This window comes from Phaseolus vulgaris, chromosome 1, assembly GCF_000499845.2.
Source record: "Phaseolus vulgaris cultivar G19833 chromosome 1, P. vulgaris v2.0, whole genome shotgun sequence".
Classification (NCBI taxonomy): domain Eukaryota; kingdom Viridiplantae; phylum Streptophyta; class Magnoliopsida; order Fabales; family Fabaceae; genus Phaseolus; species Phaseolus vulgaris.
Window position 1 is genome coordinate 50,553,466 of NC_023759.2, and position 27,434 is coordinate 50,580,899.

A 27,434-nucleotide genomic window follows, 5' to 3' on the forward strand; every position below is an offset into this window, starting at 1 on the left:
TATTTATTTATTTACTCGAGGCGTAATAAGCAATAAATTTTAGGTTTGTCAGCAAAGTCTTTTTCACGATTCACAGTGAAAAATTAAATCTCTGCAAGCATAATAAAAGACCCAGCTATGCCAACGATTTGACAGTCATGTTTTCACTGTATTAAATAAAGGTAAACCTTTATTTGGTACTAAAAGAATTTGAAAAACTAAAAAGGAAGAAAATAAAAAATAATCTTGCAATTCATAAAACCCATTTTGTATTTTGGTACTAAAAGAATTTGAAAAACTAAAAAGGAATAAAATAAAATAAAAATTTACAATTCATAAAACCCATTTTGTATTTTCTTTAGTTCCACCAATTAACATCTTCAATTTTACATAATTCTATCTTTTTCTGTTCGTTTAGCTTAATTTCTTCTCTACCAAACATTAAAAACTAGCTCATTTTTACCTTAGACTTAACACAAACTACAAAAACTTCATTAAATAATAATTAAAATAAAATAAAATTAATCATTACATTAACTGAATTTAATTTTAAATCTTAAACTCTAACCAAAAATATTATTTATATTTAAAGCAATTTCTGTGTCTCTATAATGATTTCTAATAATAATTAATTATTTTAACTTTTAAAATTAATTATATTTTGATAATTTTCTTATAATACACCTACACAGATATAATAAAATTAATTTAATTTGATGTTCTTTTTAGTGCACATACACGAACGTAGTAAAATTAATTGTAATGTGATGATTTTCTTTTTAGTGCACAAACACAAACTTAGTAATTGTGAAAAACAAACAGCTATGGTTTTCTATGTTGTCCATGATTGAGGTTTCTGTGTTGGTAAATAGTTCATTCCAAAGCAAAGTAAACACACTGCATTTTAGTAGCAGAAGCTAGAAGGGAACAGAAGTGATTGAAAGAGCAGAAAAAGAAAGGTAAAAATGAAATATCACTGGAAAGAAAAAGAAAAGAAAAAATGAAGAAATTGGAGGAAAGGTGAGCAGTGAGCAGCAAGAGGTTCGTAGGTACGAACACGAAGAGAAAGAGAGAGAAAGAGAACACAGGTGTGGCTCGTTGCTCAACCACCTTAAATGCTGTCTGTCTGTGCTACCTAGCTGATGCTAAATTCATTCTATCACACATTTTTTTTTTCTTGATTCATTCACAGTCACAACACTACAACTACACTATACTATGCTGCTACCCTTCTCAATTTACTAGGCTTCCTCCACCACCCACTTCTGCACCATTCGTGTCATCATCATCACACACGCCGCCGCTTTTGCTGCTCGACACGTCATCACCGCCATTATCATCGCAGCAGCTTGGAATTGAAATGGGTGGTTGGTGCTGCTGCTGTTTGTTGCTGCTGCTGTTCCCCACTAATGGAAGTGGCTCAGTGAGTTCCCTCCCATCTCGAGGTGGTGAAAACACCACTGGCAGGTAATGCTCCATCTCGCATGGGAACTTTGAGTTCTTAAAGTGCTCCTTCAATGCCTCCAAACCCTTCATTATTGTTCAAAACCATTCTTATGACAATCTACCGTGCCCCATCTGAGTAAACAAAACAAATTTGAATTCTTTTTAGTATCATCATACATACCTGAACTCTTGCATAGGTGACTTCACAGATTTTTCTTGAGTTGAAAACCTCCCAATGCTGAAGGTGGAAGGCCTTGTAGAGCCTGAGTGTGGCCTCCGAGGATGTCATGTTCACGAACCCATATCCCACGTTGCACTTGTTGCTGTTCCAAAACACAGAAAATCACATTTGCAGGGTGGTTTGATTAATGGGTTTTGGTTTAAGGAAAAAAGATTAAAAATTTTATACTTGAAATCAATGGGGAGGTACACGAAGTCGTAGGAGGATAGAGGCTGCTCATCGCCGTCTGCAACCTGCTCGTTGCAGTGTATGCAGTGATTATCCAGCATGTTTAATAGCAACTTCTGACTGCAACATACACACACACAGAATATAAAATGCTCAAGAATTTCAAATCAAATCAAAAAAAAAAAAAATAGATAAAATACTAATTCATACTTTAACTTATTCAATACTAATTCATACTATCATTATACTTTACACAGTACATCTCACTCTCTCTCTCTCTCTCTTTCTTGATATGCTTTTATATAAACACTGTTTACATGACTAGAAAGAAGAAGCTCAATTGGTGATCTCTCATGGTTTGAGCTGGTCCTAGCAGGTAACATAAGATAACATGAACAGGAAGAGAAACAGAAGAAAAGGAAGCAATGGAGTGTAATAAAAGTATAAAAAAGAGAAACGGACCTGTACTTGTTGGGAATGTTTTTGATCATGACAGTAGTTCTAGGATCTTTGGGACCAGACTCGACAATGGCATCCTCTTTTATTAGAAAGCGAGCTTCGTGTTTCTTTGCTTGCTTTCCCTTCCAGTGCCTACTTCTAGGTAGTTGCTGTGGTTGTTGTTGCTGTTGCTTAGTGGTTGCTACCACTAGCGTGGTCTCGCAATTCTGCTTTCTGCTAAGATTCCTCCTTGGGGGGCCACCACCATGTGAGTGCTGCTGCTCTTCAACCCCATTTCCAACATCCCCGGTCAAACTCATTGACCCAATTGCCTCATCCACAGATTCTTCAACCTTGACGGGACTCTCCAATGATTTCTTGCGAGCCAATTGAGGGTGGGAGCTGTGCAGGCGAGGAGCATCAAAACGGCGTGGTGGGGCATTGAAATCGAGAGGAGTGGCTTTGGATGAAGCAGAGTGGTGGAAGAACTTGCGAGTGTGACCACCGGGTCTGCTGAACTCGATGATGATGGGTTTCCCGTGAATTTGCTTGCCGTTCATGTGCTTCAAGGCCTTGGCAGCGTCTCTGGTGTCGAAGAACTCCACGAATCTTTGGTTCTTCTTCCATGGCGTATCTCTCAATTCCTTGATGGGACCTATGCATTCACCCAAAACAAAAAAAGGAGACACAAAAAGTCCAAGACAAAGACATCTCAATCCCATTATTTATCAAATGAGGAAGCTGAAGCAAAAGTTCTCATCACACAAATATTATAATAACAGGAAAGTGCAGAGAGAGAGAAAGTTTGCAGAAATACCAAAAGGGTGGAAGAGTCGACGGAGGTGGTCGGTGGAGAGGTGGGGGTCGAGGTTGAAGACGACGAGGGTGCCTTGGTTGTGGGCGTCTGGGGTGGAGGAGGAGGAGGGGAGGACGTAGTGGGCGGAGACGGGGCGGGCGGAGAGGAGGCCGGGGGCGGCGGGGGCGAATTGAGGGAAGTGGTGGTGCATGGAGCGGATGGCGGCGAAGGCGGACTCTGCATGGCGGAGGTCGTAGAAGTGGACGATGAGGATTCCGTGGCGGAGGGCTTCCGTTTGGAGGGCTCTGACGTCGCCGAAGGCCTGGAGTTCGGCGCGTAGGGCGGAGTCGGAGGTGAAGGGGAGCGGCGTGAGGAGGAGGGAGCGGGTGGAGGAGGTGGAGAGGTGCGGCGGCGGCGGCGGAGGAACAGGGTGTGGGAAGGGTAAGGGTAATGGTAAGGGTAGAGGCAGAGGAACAGGGTACCAATGGCATTGAACAAGAGGGTTGCTTATGGTTGGTCTGAACTCTTCAGCTCTTGGGTCCAAGCTTCCCTCCAACCGGACAATGATTCCGGTTTCTCCCATTAGATCAACAACACTCTTTTTCTTCTTTCACTTTGCTTCTTCACCTCTGTTCTTATGTCTCTCTCTCTCTCTGTTTTTTCTGTGACAGACACAGAGGTTTTTTTGTGTTCTGTCGGAGTGAGCCCTCTAAAAAGGGTTACAAAAGAAAAGCAAAGAGAGAGAATGGAGAAGAAGAAGAAGTCCGAGTCACACACTCACTCACCAACTCACTAACTCGCTCTCTCCACTGTTTTCCTCATTCTCCACTTTCCTATTGAACCCAAAGTTGCCAAAAATGTACTTTCTCTCACACCTAATGCTATCTTATGCTTCCACCATTTTACTTTTCTACCCCTCTCTCCCTCCATTACTCTATTCTTCTCTCCATCTTAATCTATTCATTCATTATTTCTCACAATTTACACTGTTCAAGACCAACATTCAATGACCTAATTAAAAAAATTACCATTCAATTTGGTTTATTTAATATGTTTTTGACTAATCTTCTCTGCATAATCTACTCTGCATACATTCTGTCATACCCTTATGGTATGTGTTTTTTTAAATACATGCCCATTAGTTAAAACAATATAAAGTAAGAATCTTTAGCATATTCAGGATTAAATTTCAGTGTTTTTTTTATAGACTCATACACTGTATTGTAACTGTTATCTCTTGCAATGTTATGACATAAATGGTCAAACCAGAATCCAATAAATGAACCCTTTGACCAGAGTGGCATCTTCCATTTGAGTTTTTGCAAAGAGTGTGATTTGTTTGTGAGACCTTTTCATTCACATAGTGAAACCATGATGCTTGATTGATTAAATATTAATTAAGGTTATTGATTCTCCATTGAAGGTTGTTGTTGAAGTTGCTTTGCTGCATAAAACAAGATATGCCAAAAGAGGACAGCAATAAATGGCTCCAATGCCTGCTTGAGTACCGTACTATTTCATGTTTTTGTATTTTCTACTGCTCATTATGCTTTTTCTGTGAACACTTCCTTACACCTCTGATTTTTGTGACACTCTTTTTCTTAGCTATTTTCACTTCTCTCCTTTCTCATTCATTCATTTCTTCTATAGGCCCAAACACACAGCCCATAAGCTGCCTCAAACTCATAAACTCAAATTATAAAAACAAAAACATCATGGTATTCTGCAATCACACAAAACAAAACCTCTCATGAACCATGAAAAACTCTACAAAAGACAGCTGAAAAAGAATGATGCATTATTATGCAGAGACAAGGGTGGATGGTTGTTGTTCTGTAAATAGTGGTTGGGTGGGATTATGAATAAAAAAATGGAATTTGAGTTACCATTGGCACTGCAATAATAAGTTTAATAATTGTCTGTTTCATTGAGTTAGGATTCCAATCTGCTGTGAAAAGTGAGATTTCTGAAGTGCTGAACCTATTTTATTCTCACCATTTGATTCTTTGCATCACACTGCCTCCATCTTCCACGTCTCTCCCATTGTCCTTTTCATGTGTATATCCATGCACCATTTTTTTTTATTCTTCTTGCAAAAGGTGATACAAGAGAGAAGCATCTCTCAGTTCTACTACCATGCAAGTTTTGTCACTTTTTTTTCAATTTTAGTTACAAAAAGTCCCTTTAAGAATATACTAATCTTTCTTTAACAGTGTAAAAATGATGTGTGAATATGATTTTTGATGAATAATTGTTGTATTTATGAAGGAAAAAAAAGTAGAAAAAAAATAGAAAAAATGGTGGTGTGTAGGGCAGAAGATGAGAAAGAAAAGTGGCGCTAAAAGTAGGTGAAAGCGATGTTTCCCTGTTTCTTTATTCACCATTCTTAAGAAGGGAGTAAGTACTACGTTATAACAAAACCATATTTACATTCTCATTTATTTCCTTTGCAATTTTGGAAGATAAATTTCTTTATAAATAATTTTTATAACCATTTTTAGGATAGAAAATAAAAATAAATATTTACAAATTCATTTTTTGGCCTCGAGTTCTAAATATTAGGAAGTGGACTTTAAGCCTAACTCAACCCCATAAAACTGGCTCATAGGGTTGAGATTTGCACCCAAAATGGCTCTGATATCATATTAGAAAGTGGACTTTAAGCCTAACTCAACCCCATAAAACCGGCTCATGGGATTGAGATTTACACCCACTTATATATAATGAAAGACTCTAATCTCTAGTCGATGTGAGATCTCCAACACTAAAAGATATAGGGCTATTGGATTATTCTTTCCTAAACATATTTATGAAAATATCCTCAAGGATTTTCTTTTATCTTCAACCAACCTCTTTTTTTTCTTAACAAGTTAAACTTCAATTATAATTTTATTTGTTGAATCTAAATGTTAACTATTTTATTTTCTTGTGAGAGGACACTAACACAAGAGGCTTGGTAACACAATAATCTTTTCAAGAATTAATCATGCACTTTTAAAATTATAATTTGTACAAATCATAAATTAGAATGCAGAAAATGGGGAAAGTAAGACTTCATTCTTCTTAGAAAAAGTTTTATTTTCTCTATTTTGGATATGTATTTCACAAATCTCAACTATATCTTTTTTAAAAAAAGTTCTCTAATTTAATTGTGAATAAGTTTTAAGAAATCTCATTCAATTAACATATATGAAAATTTGTAAGAAGATTCCACTTATATGTTTTTTTATTATGTATTGTTGCACTACTTATCCAGGTATAACATTCTAAACACTTGAGTCCAAACACCAGTACATCATTATATGAACATTGATTTTGGGTCTTAGTTCTTGAAACTGTAACAAAGATGTGATCTTATAAAAAACAACAAGTGATACATGATAACTTGAATCAGTGTACAACATTTTTTTTTTTACATAAAATTACAAAAATACTATTTTTTTTTATATGAATCGCAGATTGTATACTGGAACAGGTTGTCAATGCATCATTATTCCAGATACAAGTGATACATTGATAACTTGAATCACTTTACAATATTTTATTTTTTTACATAAAATGACGAAAATACTATTTTTTTTTATATGAATCACAGATTGTATTCTGGAACAGGCTGTCAATATATCATTATTTCATGTACAAGTGATACATTGATAACTTGAATCACTCTACAATATTTTATTTTTTTACCTAAAATGACAAAAATACTATTTTTTTTATAGATGAATCACAGATTATGTACTGGAACAGGTTGTCAATGTATTATTATTTCAAATTCAAGTTGTCAATGTATCATTATTTCAGATTATGTATCATTATTTTATAAAAGAATGAAGAGAGGTTTGTAAAACGAGACATTGGTGAGCAGCATAAAGCATTGCACTCATCACAAGAACCAAAGTGCATGGGATGAAAAGAAAAGTATGAAGGAAGAGTTGATTAGAGACAAAAAAAAGTGGGATTTTGAACACAAAACCAGAAGGAACCATCCTTGTTACCAGCAATGTTTGCTGCAACCTCCACTAACCTATGCATATCTTCCATCATTTTAAATTAATCACCATAAACATCTCTCAAACAGATTTAACATTCTCAAATAATCATTTTCACTTTAATCCTTTTTCTCTCTCATTATTCAAGATCTTACATCAATTAAAAATTAAGACATTTCAAAGTATATAAACAAGTATAAATTTTATCTTATAAACTGATTTTATGAAGTTGAATTAAACATAAAATTTACCTTTTTAACATGGTATCAGAGTTATTTCAAACTTATTTTAAACGAGTTATAACCTCAATCTTAATACTCATTAATCCAAGTGGAAAAACATGATAGATATTATAATGTGATAAAAAGATATAGAATTTTGAAATGCGGAGTGTGAATGGAGAACCTTGGGGAGTGGTCGCGTGGCGCGGGACCACGGACCAAGATGTCATACTACAATGTCTGTCGGGTCACTGTGGCAAATCGTTTCGCAATCTTCACGTACGTGTGGCCAAAACCTTAGATTTTTACTCTCTTTTTCTTTCAACACAAAGTGCCAATTTTTTAATTAGTTCAACCTCTTCTCTTTCTCTGCTCTTTCACTGTTCAATCATAAACAAAACAAAAACCTTTTAAATATACAAATCAATGTAAACCCTATTATTTTAAGATTTAAGATACATGGTAGCTTGGATGAACTTCAACATAAATTGAATTCACTTCACCCGTCACAATTTCCTCTTTTAAAAGAAATCTTGATAGATTAAAAGAAGAATATGTATTTAAATTATTCTTAATTTCAACTCTAATGACATTATTGTGCATATCGAGACACACTTACGTAATTAGAGAAAAAATTGCACTGCACCCAATACATTGATATGAAATGTCTGTTTTGTCCTTAATGATTTAAAAAGTTGTCACGTAAGTCAAATTACAAAGTTTTGAATATGCAAGTCCGAAACTAATACATCTCTCCCAGATTTTGCCATCTGAAAGCTTACTTGAATAACATAAATGACCTTCCGAATATCAAGATCCGTAGACAAACATAAATGAATACTGGATCTCGATCTTCAATACCATTTACAACACAACATTCTAGATATGAAAATTCAGAACTCATAAATCATTTCCAAATATGATCATCCGGAAGCTTAAATGAAGTACGAAAATGACCTTCGGATATTAAAATCTGGAATATATAACAACCACTTCCGAATTTTTGCATCCGTAAGCAAAAATGAAGTGAAGGGCAATGTTGGGTTTTAAATTTTGTGTTGGGTGCATGTGTTAAATGAAATGGTGCATGGAGAAATTGCCCTCATTCGTTAGTGTGATTATTTTTGTTGGGCCTTTAACCCTCCTTGTTTTTAAAAATGGTGAATTTAGTAACATGGAAAGGCTTCGCAACATTGTAACATGGTTTCATTTTGATAAATAGAACAGACTCTGTAAGATCTAAAACTTTTGTTTTCTGACTTTTCTAATTGCAGAAGCAAACAAATGATAGCACATGCGTTTGTGGCAGCTAGATTTTGGTCAGCTTCAGGAAGTTAAGTTTCTACTTTATTTACTGTGGTCTTCAACCAGTTCATGGTATTATTACTATTAGTTTGAGGATCAGAAAAGGAAAGTGTTGCATGTCCCAAATCAGACTGTTTTTTCCTGAACCTCCATATGTTCTTCTTTCATTCCATATACAACATGAAAATATCTTTTTAACCTTCCTGTGCCACTCTCATAGAGTAGTTTTCGAATTATGTAATCCAAACACACATTTAAAAAAAAACTTCCGGATTACATAATCAAAAAACTAATCATACATATGAAAAAAGACTTCCGGAGAGGTATTTTTGGAAATATGAAAATGTATGGAAGTGAGAGAAGAATATATGGAGGTGCAGGAAGAAACAGTCCCCAAATCAACGTCACCAGATAATGATTGCAAACCCTCATCTTTTATTGGCAATTGCTTCCTGCACCATATAATTGCACCCAATCACAGGGGAAATATCAAAAATACCCTTAAGAAAATGGGGTACATATAAAATTACATTTCGAACCCCCTTTTCCAGAACACAATAATCTCTTCTGGATAATTTTTTCCAGAATATATTATTTTCAGTTCTGGATTTTTTTTTATCCGGAATGGAATTTTGATTTTCTTTTTCCAGATTTTTATATCCGAAACACAAAAACCTCTTCTGGATTTTTTTTGTCCGGAATGCATTATTTTCAATTCCGAATTTTTATTTCTGAAATAAAAGGTATTTTTGGAATTTTTGAAATTATGCTGGGTGCAGGTTCAAAAGAGTTGGGTGCAGGGAGCATTTGCCTCTTTTATTTTCAATTCGGCCCAAATAATTATAATTAAATATTATATATTGAATTGTTTCTGTTTCCTTTTCTCTTTGACTTGTTAGTATATATAATATTATGTATGGAGTTCTCTTTTATAAAAGATAGAGATCTTCATGACTTATTTTATTTATTTGAAAAAGAGTAAAAATGTCATATTTTTAATTGCAGGAGGTGCATACCAGAACCACAAACTTACATTAATAACCTGTGTTTGGAATAGACCAGACACTTTTAGAAAACGAAAAAACTTTACAAAAACCTCAATTGCTTACTATATTAAAAATCTAACAAATATAATTTATTAAACAATCTTTAGTACAACTTTCAAGCTATCTGTTTCCAAGCACAATAAAATTTATCATCAGTGTCACATTAGAACAAGCACCCATCAATCCAAGGGGACAAATTGAAGTCAGGCTCTCTTTGGCTGCAGTTCTATGGTAAAAGGATAGCAGCTGAACGAATTTTCAAGATGGGGGAAACACAAAGCATCTCAACCTGTCATCTAAACTACAACACCCCTTTTTTCAGCTTGCCAAAATAATTTTTGTACCTCTGTGCCAGTCCAAACATACCCAACGTGCCCCCAGTGTGAAGCAACACCACTTCTGCTTCTTCAGCATTGTTGCTGGAGAGAAGCATTGCTGTTTCCCAAGCAGCTAATGTATACACAGGATCCACCAAAATTCCAGTTTGTTTAGCAATTTGTTGACACTTTTCCACTTCTCCCTCCAAAACATTACCAAATCTACAAATTCAAACGTGTGACTGAGAGGTATTATAAAATAGAACATAGATGAACAAAAGAGAATAAGAAAAGTAAAAGATATGAGAAAGAATATTTATTCTATTTTATTTTCCTTACTTAGATAATAAAGAAAAGACAAATTAAAGGCTATACATAAGTAGAAAAAGAAACATCTAAAAACTAGAAGAAACAAAATTAATATTAGCTTCCTTCTAGAATCCTTGTATCCATATTCTTTGTTATGAGGGAGTAAAACAAAAGTCGGAGAGATCAACTATAAATTGGCATCATAAGTTCCTTACAACAACTACCTTTTGCTCTTTAATATAAAGATATTTAAGCAAACTCCTGTTAAGTGGCTGCAGAAGAACCGAGTCACTTGGCTATTGTTACAAACATGAAAACTTTATTAGCTACAGTTGTAGCAACTAACACTAGGAGTTAGTCTTTTATATGGCAGGGTGCTTAGTCTAATTGCCATTTTTGGAGTATTTATCTGTATATTTACTTCTATATAAAGCCTTCTTCAAGATTTTATGTATAGTATGAATTTTGCAGGGGTGAATGTATGACCGAGCTGTTAATTTTTTCAGCACACAACAAGATGTGCTACATCATATGGATCAAGATGTTAAATTTTTATACATAACAAAAGTTCGACATAAGCATCTATAGTAAAGCAAATGCTTCAGGACCTATATGCATGAGCAAAATGAATTCAGCACCCCTTCAATGCAAATGGTAACATTTAAGGAACAAGTTGAAATTGAACTAGTTTGCAGACCAGTCCAAGAGGTCCTTTAGCTTGAAAGTTGGGAGAGAAAGGAGGAAAGGACATCTATCTTCTCTTCATAAATTTGTTTGTTTGACCATTTTTTCATCATATCAATTATTTTATGCAACAAGTGAAGTGAAACATGAAAAATTAATGAAAGAAGAGCAGAATTCAGCAATCAACTTGACCAAATTTGCTCATTTTTTGGTGGACATTTTCATTCACATAAAAAATCACTGAAACAAGTAACAAAATCAGTAAGCATACATAATTAGTTACAGAGTAATTAGGACACCCAAATTCCAATAAACCATATACTGATAATGATGATTTAGTAACCAATAATCAATAACAATTAATTGAAGGCACTATCCTCTCTCATAATTATTTTTCAATTATAGGCACAAAACTGGGTTTATAAAATTAAACAAAGTGATAGTTTCAGCTTATAAATCTAATTATCAATATTCTGCCAAAAACATAAGTGTATAACATCTTACTTTCTTGGACGGCCACGTTCCACCCAATTCACAATCCCTGCATCTTCTCTATTTACAATGTGGTCAATAAACTCAATGTTAAAATGCTTCTTGAATTCTGAAATCAAACGTTTCTCCTGTTTTCTGTATCCTTCAATTTTGTCAGCCAGCATGACAGCATATACCTCCCATGGGAGCCTGCATGGAAGAAAAGATTACTTTTACAATGATTTAATGCTGTTGTAGGAAAAAGTATTAAAAAATATTTTCAATTAAAATGGCATGCTCCAAGCTGAAGGGCACCCTAAACACTGGGCTGCAAGTCCTAAACCAATAGCCGTTGTGCCAGTACCAGCATCTACAACAAATCTCATGGGCCTTTCTTTTCCAAGTAAATGATTCTGTGATAAGTATTGCACTAGGCGAATAACACCTACAACAGGGAAAACTACTTTCATAAGTTATTTAATAACCAACCATAAAAGTTAATTAAATTCAAACACCAATAAAAGTTTTTTTTAACCAAAAAAAGGGACAGTAACACAAAAACAATACCAAGATGAAAATTCTCAGAAAAAGTACAGCCATGCATAGAAAAGTCAGTTCAATAAGCACTTTTTATGAGAATTTTCATCTTATTACATGTCAGGTAGAAGACAGGTTTCACATTATTGCTTGCATAGATGCATATGAATTTACTGTACTTTTAAACTGATCAAATGATCATTTTAGAATTGGTGTGTAAGTAAGATGCTTGTTTCTCTGTGATTATGCTAGGATCCAAACCTCACTTGTTTGTGACAATCCATAAGATATGTATGTGTGTATATATATATATATAGGTAAGCACCACCTAACTAAGACTACTGATTACTCAAGCTCAATTCTATCTGAATTTTTACCTAGTTAAAAGAGAATGTTCCTGTAGATATTCATTGGTTGTTTTTGAAACTCCATCTTCTCATTACCTAGTAGAGCAACAGAATCACCAGCACCTTCATTGACAACTAAAATCTTCCTTTGATGGTTTCCCTCACTTCTACTCACATCCATTTGCATTAAATTTGGAGAAGTAGACAATTCAGTCGCTGAAGAAGTTTCAATGATATCACCAAACCATAGGACATAACCATTGTTACCAGCCACTGACTCAGCATAGCTCTTCAGCATCTCTTCCCTGTTGGCATAAATAGTTCTTCCAACATACGTGACATTTCCATACATAGAAGACATCAAGTTATAGCCAGTCAAGATTTCCGGCTGCTCTCCTCGTAGAAGCAGATGTGACACAATTCCTCTCTCAGCACACATAACCGCTTCAAAATAGTTAAATCATGGTTTACAAAGTATAGTATTACAATTAATACACTTCACCACTAAAACCTCAGCAGTATTATAACCATAACCAGAAAGTAAGTACCTACCAACAGCAGCTGTATGAGCACTCTGACAACCTCCACATGTAACCTATAAAATGTCCCTGTTAAATGTCATTTGATCTCAGAAAATCCTAATATTGAGAAATTGTGAGGTAAAAAGAAATCTTCAAATTTAGTACATTAATTTGCAACAACTTGAGAAGATTGCAATTGAAATACCCTATACCCTATACCCATATGACTTCAGGAAACAAAATTGAATAATCTAGATGCAAAGAAGCCAATAAAGTCATTTGTGATTTGTGAAAACATTAGTGTAACAAAGAGTAGGTGAAATACTGCATTTTTAGTAGTGTACCACATCAGTGACAGAACAATGTTGAAGAAGAGGAAGCAGTCCATCGAGTTTTCTTGCTTTGTTTCCATTAACAAGTGGGTGCAACAAATCATCCCGAACCACATAAAAAGAGTTCCTTTCTTTACTCACACGATTGGCATCACCAAAAGATGGGTGGGTGTTCAACAGGAAATTAGGGCCTTGTGTGTGTACAAGTTGGTGAATTTTGGTTTCAGGACTTGGCAATGTCCATCTTCTGTTGTTAAGCACCTTCTGCAGAAACTCCTCACCTCCCAGTTTCAGCTTTGTAACAATCTACCAATGAATGAACAATGGGTAATATAGTTAAACTAAAATACCATGGATTGAAATTTGCAACGGAAAAAACCTGATTTTGAAGAGGGTTAGAATGAATCATGGCGACTGAACTCAGGAGTGGAAGTCTCTTAACAATCTACCATATCCATGGAGCCAAGAGATATAAAGAATGGTTTTTTATAATATTCTTGTCCAAATTTTTTATTCTAATTTATAATCAAACATATAATTATATCAAATGAGAGAAATTTATTATTTAAAAAAAAATCAATTTGAATTTTGAATTGAAAGTAATGGACACTTACCAACTTTTTGTGAAAAAAAAACACAGTTCAATTTTTTTTTTGACATAAGTGAAAAAAAAAGAAAAAAAATATTGAAGAGAAAAAAAGAAACATAAGAAAAGAATGGAAATCATCACTCTAAAATTAGTATTTTTTATTAAACCAATCTTATTATTGTTTATTTTGCTCTATCAATCATGTATAAAATATATTTAATTGCAGTATAATTTATATATTTAAAACTTCTTATTTAATATTAATTTTAGTTGTATAGAATAACCAATTTATTGCGTTATGTTAGATTAAAATTATTATACACTAGAGAAAGATTGAATTTAAATATAATTGGAATGGAATTTATTGCTTAAAGTGATGAGTATAATTTTTGTGAATAAATAAATAACTCTTTTACAGCAACTAAATAACTTTTTAAGACTTTACAAATTTTTGGGCTGAAAACAAATACAAAATAAATAATTAGGGTTTATGTTAGGGTTTTCTTTTTCATTCCTTCGTGGTGGGAAACCCAAACAGAGTAACGAACAGAGGGAGCATGGGTCCCGACGGCATGGTGGCGGCGGCGGAAGCGCTGGCTCCTTCCGGTAGGAGCGCGGAGAAGCTGAGTCTCTCGTCACTCCAATCGAAAATGAAGTGCGATCCCGAAGGCTACGAATCGGAGCTACTTCTGATTTATAACCAATTCAATTCCTCCCTCGAACTCTTTCAGAAACAAGCCGCAATGAACTTCACCTCCGTCACCGGCATCGGCAGCGATCCCACCGTCGCCAAGGACCTCGGCGACAGGGCCATGTTCCTCTCCCACGTCACTCCTTTTTACCCCAAATACCTCGTCGATTTTCCTCGCAAACTCGCCGATTTGCTTCGCTGCGCAGCGCGCACGTTGCCTTCTGGACTTCGTTGCCAACTCACTCACGCGCTCATCCTCATCGCTAATAGAAAGGTTTGAGTTAATTCGGTTCGTTTCAATTTCGGTTCGTGGAAGGAAGTTGTGTCGTGGTTTGATATGATGTTGCATTTGTTTAGATTGTTGATGTTGGAGAAACGCTGTCGTTGTTCATGGAACTTCAAACCTTGGGTGACAGGACGCTGAAGAAGCTTGCCTTTGATCATGTTGTTCATAGTATAAGGCGCATGAACCAAAAGCATAAGAACGAAGCCAAGAACCGCGCGCTTCAGAATATCTTGTTTGGATTGGTTCAGGTTTTTGTGGATCTTTTCTCATCATTTGCTTTTATTGTTATTTGTGTTTTTCTGTGTGCATATTTGATATTGATGAGTTTTGATGAAATAATTGCTCTTTTTTTTTTTTTTTACTGAAAGTCGTTTAAAACACAATATAAACCAATGCAAACACGCAGGTATTCTAACTGGTAAATGAATTTGTCTTTTTAATAGAAAGAGGAGGAAGAGCTGGCCAAGAGGGCACTTGTGACCCTATGTGAGCTACATAGGAGAAAAGTGTGGTTTGATGAAAGAACAGCAAATGCAATTTGCACAGCTTCCTTCCATCCATCATCGAGGTTTTTCTTTTATCTGTTGTGTTACAGTATCAAAATTTTATCGCACTAAGGATTATGATTTTTTATCTCTTTCAGGATTATGATAGCAGCTTTATCATTTCTGCTTGATTACGAGAAGATTCAAGATGATGATGATAGTGATGATTCAGGCAGTGACGATGAAGCAAAAGAATCTCCTCAAGTTGCTCTCAGCAGACAGACCCTTTATAAGGTGATGTCAAATGATCACCATCCAACTAACTTTAAATTTGAGTTTCACTTTTAATCAGGGGATTTCATATATAACTGTTGGGGTAGTGTTGCTACAAATGTCATCCTTTATTTTACTGATTCTATTTTTATTGACTACTTTTTTTTTATGATATCATCTTCCAATTATGGGCATTTGAAGAATGAAGTTATTTTCATTTGACATTATTGAAATTGAATACCGTTAATTGACTATTTTAGTTAGTGTGTAATTAATTGTTTTTGCTTATATTTGAGTATGGAGGTAGTAAACTGCACTTAATTGTCTAAAATTATTGGTCATTCTAACAAAATTTTAGGCAAGCCACCAAGGTACAGCAGCGAGCAAGAAGAAAAAGCAAGCAAAACTACAACGCGCCATGCGCAGCATGAAAAGGCAGCAGCGCATGTCGTCTGAAAGGACCAATAACAGTTATTATTCACCACTCAACCATCTTAAAGATGCCCAGGTTTGTCAAACTTTTATATCAACATCCTATATACATTTTGGGTTTAAATTTTGTTTTATTAAATCAACATCTTGATTCCAAATGATTTACAGGGTTTTGCCGAGAAGCTGTTCTCACGTCTAAAGAATTGTAATGAACGTTTTGAGGTGCATGCTCTTGTGTTAAAATTAAAAAGCATTCCTATAATTGAATTAAATTAAGACTAGCAATTCCTTTCAAATCTGCTTGTGGTTATTAAGAAATACATATTGACTTGGTTCTACAACCTAACTTTTAGGTTAAGATGATGATCTTGAAATTGATTGCTCGAACAGTTGGACTTCACCGATTATTTTTGCTAGACTTCTATCCTTTTCTTCAGAAATATATTCAGGTATCATTTTATAAGTTAGGAGAAATTTGGTATTCTTTTTGCTACTGAAGTGTGACAGTTGTGATATATGCATCATGTAATCAGCCACATCAACGTGACATTACAAATTTGCTTGCAGCAGTTGTTCAGGCTTGCCATGACATGGTACATTATGATTTGTTTTCAATCTGTTTTATTTTTTTAAGTATAGCTTTCTTTCAGAATTTGACTTTTTTGTTAGCTATTGTGTATTATTTTGTTCTACATTTTTATGTTTATCCAATCTCATTCAATGTGTCATTTGGATTTAGGTCCCTCCTGATGCAGTTGAGCCCTTGTTCAAGCAAATAGTAAATCAATTTGTACATGATCGTTCACGTCCAGAGGTATTATTTTCTGTCTGATTAACATTTTATATGCTGTTATATATTTTCATTTTATTGCAGGGACACTCAACTTTGTTTTCTTGATGATTTTGTTTCATGTTTTTAGGCTATTACTGTTGGAATAAATGCAGTGAGGGAGATATGCATGCGCATGCCATTGGTAACTACTGCAATCTCATCGTCCTAGGGATATTTGCATGCAACTTACTGATTTATGTTTCTACGAAATAAATTGTGCCACCACTATGGTTTGTACAGTGTTCCACCTTCGGTAGATCATCCTTTAGCGCGCTTTGTTATGTTTTACAGATGAGTGCTATGGATGGTCTAATGAGAGGAATGGGAGTTATTTGTGACTTGTGAAATACAGCTATTCTGATATTTTTATTTTGGACTGTAGTTAATGAATGAAGACTTGTTACAAGACCTTGCACTATATAAGAAGTCACGTGAGAAGGCAGTTTCAGTGGCAGCTCGATCTCTTATTGGGTTATTCAGAGAGGTAGTTAAGGCTCCTTTATGATTGGGTGTCTCCTTGTGTGCTAAAGCCCTGTAGCACACTCATGTACACTATCCACAATTTTAATTAACATTTTTCATTTGCAGGTTTGCCCCTCACTGCTAATTAAGAAGGACCGTGGACGGCCTCTTGACCTGAAGGCAAGACCAAAGGCATATGGAGAAGTCACTGTTGCGACTGATGTTTCTGGTGTTGAGTTATTGCAGGCTGTTGACAATGATGATCAGGATAGTGATCATTCTGATGATTCTGCATGTAGTGTCTCGGACAATGACCAGCAAAATGATCTGATGAGTATTAATGATGATGATGATAATGAGAGCCAGCTATTTGGTGATGATGCCGAAAGTGATGATGATGATGATGAAGCGGAAGGTAGTGATGTTGTATCAGAAGATGAAGATGAGAGTTCTGGTTTTGAAGCTGGTGATAGTGATACTGATGAAGATGTTGAGGTTAAGGGGGATGGCAATGATGAAGAGGATGATGATGTTTCAGATCATGAAGAAGATGGTGATCAGGATTATTTAAGTGGTGACGGCAATGTGGAGACAAGAAGTAAATTGAAAGACTCAGCCAAAAAGAGGAAGTTTACTGATTTTGATGGTGGAATTATTGCTGCTGATACAAGTCTTCGCGCTTTGAAGAAATTGGCAGGGGCTAAAGTGGGGGATGTCCTACCAGAATCTCAAGATGGAATTCTTTCTAATGAAGACTTCCAGAGAATCAAAGAATTAAAGGTTTCTTTCTTTGGCTTATTCAGCAAGTTCAATTTTTAACATATGTAGCTTTTGTTGAATTTATTTATGCAAATTATAGGCAAAAAGAGAAGCAAAAAATGCATTGGCTCAGCAAGGACTAGCGAAGTCATCAGGAATTAAAGTTCCAAGCTCTGATCAACTAAGTCTAAAGCGAGTGGATGGTGCAATGCTGGAAGTAAGTAGATTTAACAGTTGATTATCTCCATACAAACTTTGTTTAAACGAGATACATTTCTAAAGTTGCTTTAAAAAAATATTTCATCTTATACACGTCTGTAATCAGGGCTATCTATTAATGTTCGCATCTTGTAGGTTCATGTAAAGAAAAAGATGAACAAAGAGGAAAGGTTGGCATTGGTTAGAGCAGGGAGGGAGGAAAGAGGAAAGTATCATGCTCGAACTGCTGTAAAACAGAATAAGGTATGTTAGTTGCTCTTTTTTTACTTTGATCCATGGCCTAAACATGAAATGTTTTATTTTCTAAGATTGTGTGAATTTGAATTGAAAGTGGAAAGAACTAGTAATCATTTAATGACCATGCTACTTGATTTGATTGTGTATTGTTTCCTGTGAGCAGACGGGTGGTCTAAGCAACCGACAAAAGGAGCACAAGAAGAAAATGCCCTTGGCTGCAAAGAGAGATAAGGTATCAAGAACCCGGATAGAGAAAAAGAGAAAAAACCAGCGATCTGGCAAACAGTTCCGTGGAAGGAAAGCGTGGAAGCAATAGATGCAATAGATATGGTGTCATACAATCAACTCAAATTTTGTTTTGGAATGAGCCCTTTTTGAGTCCCTTTTTTCCCAACCTCATTTACTGTTTAAATTGGTAATTGATGATTTTTATTTTCCAACCTCATTTATTCCCTTTTTAGTTTCTTTAAAGTCATGTAATAGGTATTAAAAAAAACACTATCTTGACTACAATTTAATGTGTAATTTTAGTATTAAATTATTAGTAAGTATGCCTAGGCAAATGATTTATTTGAGTGTATGTGAAAGTGGTTTATTCATATTCATGGGTAGCAGATGAATTATTGATTGTTTTAAGTAAAAGTTTAATTTTAGACGGTTTTATTGATAGGAAATTTTTTATTTATTCCATTATATGAATAGAATAGATTATTTAGTACTTTCTTTTGTTGTCATCTTTTAATTAGAGAATTTTATTTATTAATAAAATAAATAAATTATTTTTGTATTTCCAAGTATTTTAAAAAAATAATGACTGTTTTTTTAATATTATTTTTACAAAAAACAAATATATACAACAATCATGTATAATATTATATACAACAATCATGTATAATATTAAAATATAACTATGTTAACTTTTATAGCAGTTATTAATTATGTTGAAAATTATATAGAATATATATATATATAGAATATATATATATATATATATAAAGGATTCTTATTTGGTATATAAATTATCTTTCTACTTTAGCCTTAACATTTTTTAGTTATAATATAAAATTCACAATGAAGAATATCAATTTAAAACAAGAATATAGGGGAGAAAAAAGAAATAGTAAAAAAGAGGCAATGTAAGTTTAAAATATAAGTAACTCATGTTTTTAAATAAAATAAAATTATGAAGTGTTCTGAATGTATATAATAAAACTTCTTATTATAACCTAACTTTAGTAGAATATAAAATAGATAATATGTTTGATTATTTTTATTTAGTAAATAGAATCATATAAAATAAAATAAGAATAATTATTTTAAAATATTATAAAAGGACATAATAAAATAAATAAGTACACAGTGTAAACTCTTACTATAATAATCAAAACAGTATAAAACCCATTAAAACGGAAAGTGTATGAAAGTATTTATGCAGGAGTATGCAACTAACATCTGCAGTTATAAAGATGAAGATTGTTGGAAGGAGAGGGTGATGAAAAATATTTGTTAGTGAGAACTTGGAGAGTTCCAAGTAAGCATAAAAATATTAATGAGAAAAGGCGTAGGCAGAAAAAGAATAAACACTTTTGGGAGGATCTTTATATAACTTACAACCTAAAACCAAATTCACATTTAAGAAAACATGAGATTTTGAAAGGCGATGAAAAAGAAAAGAAAAGAAAAGCGGTATTCAGTAGGATAGAGTCTCTTCGGAACATGAAGGTAAATCGCAACTCTGTCCAAATACATCAGGGATTCCATTCCAATTGTTCTTTTCTCTTGTTTCCCAATACCCACCAATATATCGGTAGCAACCATCATCATCCTTCTTAAACCATCTTGGCTGCCATCCTCTTTCTTGCATCTTTCTTGCCTGAATTATGAGAATTATGAATCAACCATTAGTTTAGTTACAAACATTTTTCAATAAAGAAAATCTTGGTCTACAAAATAGCATGGTTCTTAGGCACCCAATAATTCTAACAAATTGCTATTATATTATTAATCATTGTGAAGGGACCAAAATGAGTGGGCCTGATCTGGAATGAAATCAGGATAAAAGATTTTGTGATTTACCTGTCTCTGCAACTGTTCAAGTCTTAGTTTCTCTGCATTTGCCAGCTCATATTCTCCATTTTCTAAATGTCTTTGATCTGGTCTCAACCTTGAGTCAGTGGGAGGCAACTTGTCTACTAAACCAGGTAATATTTCATTCAAGGAAATTGCAAAAGGAGAGAGGTTGTATCTTGTCTTGGATACAGAGCTGTCCCTTTCCCACAATATCGCAGCTTCTGTCATCGGATCATAACCTTTTGGCTTGGTGGTTGGATCTCCAAGTACATAGTACATTGCTTCATCCCACTTCCCAATTAACATTGCTACCTTCTCTCCGGTTCTGTTGTCTTGAACAAATCCATGGACCTGTTATATATATATATATATAAATATATATACACACACGATTAAAAGTTATAAAACTCAGAACAAAAAAAGCAGATCGATAAATCCACACTACTCATCATCTGAATTGCCAAGTTTATACAACATACAATAAATTAACTGACATGGTACTTCCATAAACACAATTTTTTGTTTGAACAATAAAATGAGGGGAAAAAAGGATAAAGAAAAAGGTTCTATCAAATAAAAAAATGTTAAAACATAATATATTTGAAAAAAATGAAGTTTATAACTCATCAAAAGTAAACAACAAATAATTCCTGCAGTCTCTATGTCTAGTAGCATTTATGATCCTACCTGATGTGGATTTCGGTCTATAATAGATTGCTCCTTGAATTTCAGTTTGCAAGAATAGTTGCCGCTGCCCCTGATGTGCATGGTACCGTAGTGGTCACAATAAATTTTACCTAATATGATATTGTATATGGAAGTGGTGACCTTGCTCCACTGAAATGTTTCACCATTCTCAAATTGTAGAGTTAGGACTCCCACAGGATCTAACTGGATAGAACGCCCCCAGAATTTTCCTTTCAAATTAGAATCTGCCCAAAACTTCCACCCCCTTCCCTCACAATGACAGGCAACAATCATTGGATGATGACTAACCTGGAGAAACAATCATTAGATGAAAATTAGCAAACACAAGACAGAGAGGAGGCTTAATTGTACTTTTGGTTCCCCGAGTTATCATAATTCTGCAATATAAGTCCCCAAAATTTCAATTGCGCCAATAGGGTCTCCAGAGTATGACATATGTGCAATTGATCAAAAGCATAATTAAACCTAGACACAAGTCACTCATTTTTCAGATTAAATGGACAAAATGCAATAATGAAGTTTTCAGATTAAATGACAAAAGGCAACATTGAAGCAAAGGGAAATTCCACGCATTCTCATGAACCTTGATTGAAAAGTTAAAGGGGAATTCCAGTTACCTTTTCAGAAAAAAACTTAAGTCCTTTATCTGGATAGTCAGCTTCGTAAGTCTCCCCAAGTAAAGGATTAAAAGGTTTACATTGTCTACCTTCAGTTGATGCATAGCTGGATACAGCAAAAGCTGCAATATTTAGAATTCTCATCAAATCATTCCCCTGCACAACACAACGCAAAACATAATTTTCAAACAATGCCAATTCAATAAACTAGAAATATATAAAACATGCACTTAGTTCGAAGCTGAATATTCTGATCATTTCCCCAACTTTGTTCCACGATAGTTAAATTGGATAGTTGAATGATACTACGTTTCACATTAAACTAAATTATATGGGGCAAAGCACAATTTGCTTATACAGAACTAGTCTTGTATTTGCCAGTATCAAAACCTAAGAGTAACTATCTACACAAGCCTCAAATATTAGAGTAGAACATGGCAATGTCTAGTTAGCTATAAAATTCTCATTCAAGCAAGATGTATCAAATTGCAGAAATTGTTTTTTCTTTTACAACTATGTTCTTCTAGGCTCAGTAGCAGTTTTAATCAATGCACTCCTTGGGGATAGTTGATTGCCCGACACAATGCAACAAAACTATATTTGGCTTCTTTCAAGCCTATACCACACGAGTGAGCCATTTTAAAATAAAAAAAAAGCTTAACAGTAACATTTAAAACAGCTAATTATATCACTAATAGAGTTTAATTTTTTGTTCATAAACCCCGTCTAGCCAAATATCATAATTTGGAAGGCAATGGTCACAGCCAAGTGCTAACCCTCAGACCACTCCTGCCATTATCTATCCACAATAACCCATAATTAACAAATTTACACCCTTAATTTACCCAAGAAAATCCTAAATCAAACCAATTAATCCTAATGTTTTGGCGGGATTGAAGCTGAGAACAATTTTGAATCTATATTGAAAGACATTTACTTATCTTAAAAAAAACCCAGCTTTGTGAAAAAAAAAAATACAGATAAAAGAAACATCGTTCACTTTTGAAACTAACACAGACTTTCTTAAAATTTAACCAAGCATATTATCTACCTTGATCAAGCGCAGACTACCTTGATCAACAATTTTGAATCTATATTGACATACATTTATTTATCTTATAAAAACTTCAGTTTTATGGGCAGTAAAAAAATGCATAACAAAAAAGTATTGTTCAGCCTTGATCAAGCTCAGACTATCAAGTTACTAAAATGTTGAAATCTTTATAAGAAGCAATTTTCTTAAAATTAACCAAGCATATTATCTACCTTTTGATAAAATGAACCTAGGAGATCATGCTTTTAAAACTGCTTTGTGACAAAAGTAAGCACAGCTGAGGACCTGACCTGCTTTCCCCATTCCAATGCTCTATCAACCAGGTATGAGTACTCTAGGTCTTCAAAACACTTTTGCAATGAAGACAGTGGTTCATTAAAATAAACAGGGAGACAAACTCCTGAAAGATCCTTCCCAATATTGTCTTTAATAATTGACCACAGGCCAACAGGCTTCTCTTTTTCTTTTGGCTCTGGTAAGTTATCCCTTCTTTTGACATATGGATACCTAACATCTTTGATCTCCTTGTCAAACCCATGCACGCCATCATAACAAATATAATCTCTATCATATATACTCCCATTGGTCATACCTTCCCTACTTCGATAGGATGCACTCCTCAGGGCATCAGAGTACAAAAACTCGTTTGTGTCAAAATATGTTCTATCATCATCATCTGTTTCAACATCTGCTCCATCTTGACTTTCATTATCCGCCACTGAGTCAGTAGCACTACCCTCCGACATGACAGAATAAAAATCTGAGACAACAAAGGGACAAGGAGTGAGTAGAGTGCAACTGACATGGAAACTTCATAATCAAAACAATCAGTTTGTCAAACAAGAAAGAGATTCTTCATTAACATCCTAATGCTTCATGCATAGGAGATAAAACTACCATAAATAATGTTGTAAGAGAATGTTTTAGACTGTTGGTAGTTATTCATTCTCAGAATTGCGTAATTGTTTAAATATCTGGATTTGAATCAGAATATGTGATCAGAATAAAGACAAATCCAAAATGGAATTCATATTGACTTCTTTGTAAGTACAAATTTTAATGGTAATTCACGGAAAAAAAGACTTGACAGAGGACATTAATACTCACCACTAAACCTTCTATTTCCTTGCCCACAATATGATTCCCGTTCCTTTGTTTCATCAACTACAGTAGTTTCCAACTCTATTTTCTCTGTCTGCATGAATTACAAACTTGACTAGTAAGAATTTCATAATCTAATATGGCACTGACAGAAAATATAAGCGTTAATGAATTAAATAAATTCCATGACCAACTCCAAAACACACCAACAGTGTGCAAGTTGGAGAGACAAAATTGCTAGAGAAAACAAGTCTTCCAGTTTGCATTACTATAAAAAGTAACACTACTTTTTCTCATGGTAAGCGGATACAGTGGTTGACTTAGAGGCTAGAAAAATCTAAGTAATCCAGGTGAGGAATGACTACATCAGTGACAAAAACATTACACTGAATTACTAAGGGATGTTCAAAGAATATATCCTAATCCTGCAAAATGCTTTATATGGAATAAACATGACAATAATCTTCTAAAGTCCCTCTGCACACTTTTAATTACTTAAACCGCTAGAAAGTAGAAAGGTAAGCCATGTAAATATAAACCCCCTATGCTTCAATCATTAGGTTATTAATTCCTACAGTCATATTTAAAATCTTAAGCCAGAGCTAGGAAAACTTTAAAACTGCTTCCATGTCCAGGCCATGCAATCATTTTAGTGTTCATAACCATCTATAATAAAACTGCAGCTTATTAGCTAGAGAGGATGTGATTAAAAAGCATAGACTGATACCTCCAATTGTTTTAAGGTGTCCAGCAGCATAACATGTTTCTGCTGAAGATACTTCAACTTGCTTTGGAGATAAGATACTTCGGAAAGCATAATAGACTCGCAGTCATTAATGGTTGCTTCACTTATGCCTTCCTGTGACAATCGTGATCGCAACTTCTCTGTGGAAACCACAATATCTTCTGATGTTGCAAGATCACTACTTGTTAGAGTTCTGGGAAAAAGATCTTTTGCAGACTGCAAGGCCTCAATCCACATGGCTCTGTCTTCTCTACATACACACCGCAAGTGGAGAGTTTTTGTCCCAGTAAATATGGAAAGCCGCTTATCATCAGACTTGCTGGAACGAACTGAAGAAACCTGTGAACAAGACATTTATATGCAGACTTAGCACTCACAGGAACAGACAAGCAAGGAAAGCTTATATATGTCATTAAATTTTAAAAAGTATGCATATCAAAGAATCATTTTGACCATGATCAAAGTGCAAGAAATAATCAGAACCTCGTAATACTACATCCAAGGATATCAATTCAGCAGCTGCTAGTTAGAGACATTGTAATTGCAGGACCCAAGCATATTTAACCAATAGTGAATTACTCAATTTAACACAAATGTCAGTGATATTCCGAAACAATGAAGAAATGTTTGATCAAAATTACAAATTCAACACCGCTGGACTGTGGTTAAAAAAAATTCACCGGTAGAGAGAATACATATTTTAAAAATATTTCAGAGTGGATGCATATATGCATGCAAATGCAAAAAGAAACGTGCATATTTTCGGGCAAATTTGATGCACAGCATCGACAAACTCATAAAACTTCGCTTCGAACAAACATTCATAACTAAAGCAGTGATCTAAACTTGATAAAGTTCAAGCAAAGGGGCTTGTTAAAATACAATTACAAACAAAACAAAAACAATAAAAAAATTGCATGATACAGATACACAAAACAGCAGGAAAATCATAAAGTAAAAAAAGGCACTTCAATATTTTAGTGCAAGAGATTGGGACCAGAAAAAAAAAAGTACATTCATGATGGAGCTTAACTACACTTATGGTAAGTAAGTGTTGCAAAACATACATACACACACATACATATAAACTTTGTCGGGGCCTCTGATAATATCATTAGAACAAACCTTCAAATGTATCTCACCGAACGGTTTGCATTGCTTCCCGTTGTTACTATTCCCTCCCCCTGCTCCTCCAGAAGGTGCTCGATTCAGATTCCAATTCGCCTTCTTCACGTACTTCGACGACTCTTCTCCGATTACCCTCACGCTCCAATCCCTGGCCGGACTCATCAAGATCTTGTCCGGTCCGTGAATCTTGTAATACGAAAGCACGCCATCTTCCAGCACGAACCACCTCGATCTCCACCCCTTCCCGTAATTCACCCACTTGTACAGGATCCCGGCGACACTCCCGGCCACGCCGTAAGCCTTCGAATCGCGCGGCTCCTCCTCCTCCTCGAGATCCGCAGCAGCAGCGGATGCCTTGACGGAATCCGCGCCAACGGATGAATCCAGCGCGGAGAAGCTCGATTTAGAAGCATAGTTCACCGTCCTGACGGCCGCATCGAGCCCTAGCTGACACTGACTCGGCGATTTCGCCACCACAGAGTTCGCCCGCTCCCGATCGATCGAAACCGGCGCAATGCAGCACAGAGGATTCATCGTCTCTCTAAATCAACTCAATCAACACCACACAAACTCGCAACAACAACAACCGCAACACATGATCAAGCACGCAAGCAAGAGAGAGAAGCTAAACTCACTCAACTCACTCACAATCTCACTCGCAACCGCAGAAATCTCTCAATCGCCTCTCTCAATCAACACCACACAAACTCGCAACAACAACTACAACACATGATCAAGCACGCAAGCAAGAGAGAGCGAAGTAAAACTCACTCACTCACTCGCAACCGCAGAAACCGCAACCGCAGAAACCGCAACCGCAATCGCAAGAATCTCACTCGCAAGCGCAATCGCAACCGCGCGACGCTTCGCCAACGGTTCCGACGGCGATTGAGATCGAAAGCGGAGAAGGCGATCGGAGATGGAAGACGCTAACGGAACGAAATGCGGTTTAGCGTGAACAGCATGAAATGAAAATGTGAGTTTGTTAGAATATAATTATTCGGTTACGGTTTTAGTTAGAAGAGAGAGTGCAGTGTGGTGTGTGTGTGATGAGATGAAATAGATAGAAAGGGAGTGAGTGAGTGAGGTACAGTTGTTGTTGTTGGGGTTGTGGCAGGCTATAAAGAGCTGAACCACTGCTCACACACATCCATTTAAGGCACTGCTCAGTCACGCTAGTACATGCCACCATTCCCCCATTCATAGCCCCTTAAGCTAACCTCTCTAATAAATGCACGCTAATTCTGCCAAATCGAGCTAACGTGCGCACTTGTGCGCAGAGGAGCCTAGTGGGGGAGGCCGTGTCCGTTGGCTGAGGGGAAAACGCTTCTTTTTTTCTTTGGGCCAGGCCCATGCCCATCATCACAAGGAGGAAACGTGAAATGACGTTTCTGCACTTTCATGTCTCTCTGCGATAGCGACGGAAAGCGATTGTTGAACAACGCTCTGTTTTTAACTCAACTTTTCAATGCTAGGTCTACACATCACATACCAACATAGATACTATACTCCATAGATATAAAAATCCGTATAAAAATAAATATCGATTGTGTTATAATTGTAATAGTGTAGGCTCAGTAGGATAATTCAAAGGTA

The 27,434-nt window shown here is 35.3% G+C and overlaps 4 protein-coding genes across 5 annotated transcripts; 1 reads left to right on the forward strand and 3 right to left on the reverse strand.

The window, feature by feature from the left end:
• Window positions 1-913: 913 nt before the first annotated feature.
• On the reverse strand, window positions 914-3,929 carry LOC137815200 (protein terminal ear1 homolog). The gene is made up of 5 exons (XM_068618281.1): window positions 3,090-3,929; window positions 2,297-2,927; window positions 1,835-1,954; window positions 1,607-1,748; window positions 914-1,509 (listed from the first exon to the last, which is right to left on the reverse strand). The coding sequence occupies exons 1-5, from the start codon at window positions 3,649-3,651 to the stop codon at window positions 1,213-1,215; spliced, it is 1,752 nt and encodes a 583-aa protein (XP_068474382.1). The 5' UTR covers window positions 3,652-3,929; the 3' UTR covers window positions 914-1,212.
• Window positions 3,930-9,699: 5,770 nt separating this feature from the next.
• On the reverse strand, window positions 9,700-13,627 carry LOC137815201 (D-cysteine desulfhydrase 2, mitochondrial). The gene is made up of 7 exons (XM_068618282.1): window positions 13,530-13,627; window positions 13,163-13,456; window positions 12,850-12,892; window positions 12,394-12,741; window positions 11,729-11,858; window positions 11,447-11,623; window positions 9,700-10,171 (listed from the first exon to the last, which is right to left on the reverse strand). Exons 1-7 carry the CDS (start codon window positions 13,557-13,559, stop codon window positions 9,934-9,936), a joined length of 1,260 nt encoding a protein of 419 aa, XP_068474383.1. The 5' UTR covers window positions 13,560-13,627; the 3' UTR covers window positions 9,700-9,933.
• A 482-nt stretch (window positions 13,628-14,109) lies between these two features.
• On the forward strand, window positions 14,110-19,014 carry LOC137815202 (uncharacterized). Its single transcript, XM_068618283.1, has 15 exons — window positions 14,110-14,704; window positions 14,788-14,964; window positions 15,160-15,284; window positions 15,360-15,495; window positions 15,833-15,982; window positions 16,075-16,128; window positions 16,260-16,355; window positions 16,440-16,499; window positions 16,646-16,720; window positions 16,827-16,880; window positions 17,121-17,222; window positions 17,327-17,980; window positions 18,060-18,176; window positions 18,314-18,421; window positions 18,579-19,014. The coding sequence occupies exons 1-15, from the start codon at window positions 14,297-14,299 to the stop codon at window positions 18,729-18,731; spliced, it is 2,469 nt and encodes an 822-aa protein (XP_068474384.1). The 5' UTR covers window positions 14,110-14,296; the 3' UTR covers window positions 18,732-19,014.
• A 963-nt stretch (window positions 19,015-19,977) lies between these two features.
• LOC137815203 (oxysterol-binding protein-related protein 1D) lies at window positions 19,978-27,094 on the reverse strand. Of its 2 annotated transcripts, none has more exons than XM_068618284.1 (8): window positions 25,836-27,094; window positions 24,693-25,049; window positions 23,972-24,059; window positions 23,155-23,624; window positions 21,811-21,966; window positions 21,173-21,481; window positions 20,492-20,836; window positions 19,978-20,288 (listed from the first exon to the last, which is right to left on the reverse strand). In XM_068618284.1, exons 1-8 carry the CDS (start codon window positions 26,370-26,372, stop codon window positions 20,106-20,108), a joined length of 2,445 nt encoding a protein of 814 aa, XP_068474385.1. In that variant the 5' UTR covers window positions 26,373-27,094; the 3' UTR covers window positions 19,978-20,105. The 2 variants fall into 2 exon arrangements, with proteins under 2 accessions (XP_068474385.1, XP_068474386.1); XM_068618285.1 differs by having other exon boundaries at window positions 25,853-26,050.
• Between the last annotated feature and the right edge of the window lie 340 nt (window positions 27,095-27,434).

What these genes read in the sequence shown, in the direction of transcription:
- LOC137815202 (XM_068618283.1), top strand. Translation starts at nt 14,297, where the DNA reads ATGGGTCCCGACGGCATGGTGGCGGCGGCGGAAGCGCTGGCTCCTTCC. An exon ending in TCCTCATCGCTAATAGAAAG is followed by an intron (nt 14,705 to 14,787) that starts GTTTGAGTTAAT and finishes GCATTTGTTTAG; the next exon opens with ATTGTTGATGTTGGAGAAAC. An exon ending in AGAGAATCAAAGAATTAAAG is followed by an intron (nt 17,981 to 18,059) that starts GTTTCTTTCTTT and finishes TGCAAATTATAG; the next exon opens with GCAAAAAGAGAAGCAAAAAA.
- LOC137815201 (XM_068618282.1), bottom strand. Translation starts at nt 13,559, where the DNA reads ATGATTCATTCTAACCCTCTTCAAAATCAG. An exon ending in TGCTCATACAGCTGCTGTTG is followed by an intron (nt 12,742 to 12,849) that starts GTAGGTACTTAC and finishes ACTATTTTGAAG; the next exon opens with CGGTTATGTGTGCTGAGAGA. An exon ending in TGATTCTGTTGCTCTACTAG is followed by an intron (nt 11,859 to 12,393) that starts GTAATGAGAAGA and finishes TCCCTGTTGTAG; the next exon opens with GTGTTATTCGCCTAGTGCAA.
- LOC137815203 (XM_068618284.1), bottom strand. Translation starts at nt 26,372, where the DNA reads ATGAATCCTCTGTGCTGCATTGCGCCGGTTTCGATCGATCGGGAGCGG. An exon ending in CATTGGAATGGGGAAAGCAG is followed by an intron (nt 21,967 to 23,154) that starts GTCAGGTCCTCA and finishes TGTGTTGTGCAG; the next exon opens with GGGAATGATTTGATGAGAAT. An exon ending in TTGAACAGTTGCAGAGACAG is followed by an intron (nt 20,289 to 20,491) that starts GTAAATCACAAA and finishes CTCATAATTCAG; the next exon opens with GCAAGAAAGATGCAAGAAAG.
- LOC137815200 (XM_068618281.1), bottom strand. Translation starts at nt 3,651, where the DNA reads ATGGGAGAAACCGGAATCATTGTCCGGTTGGAGGGAAGCTTGGACCCA. An exon ending in TCGACTCTTCCACCCTTTTG is followed by an intron (nt 2,928 to 3,089) that starts GTATTTCTGCAA and finishes GTGAATGCATAG; the next exon opens with GTCCCATCAAGGAATTGAGA. An exon ending in AACATTCCCAACAAGTACAG is followed by an intron (nt 1,955 to 2,296) that starts GTCCGTTTCTCT and finishes TGTATGTTGCAG; the next exon opens with TCAGAAGTTGCTATTAAACA.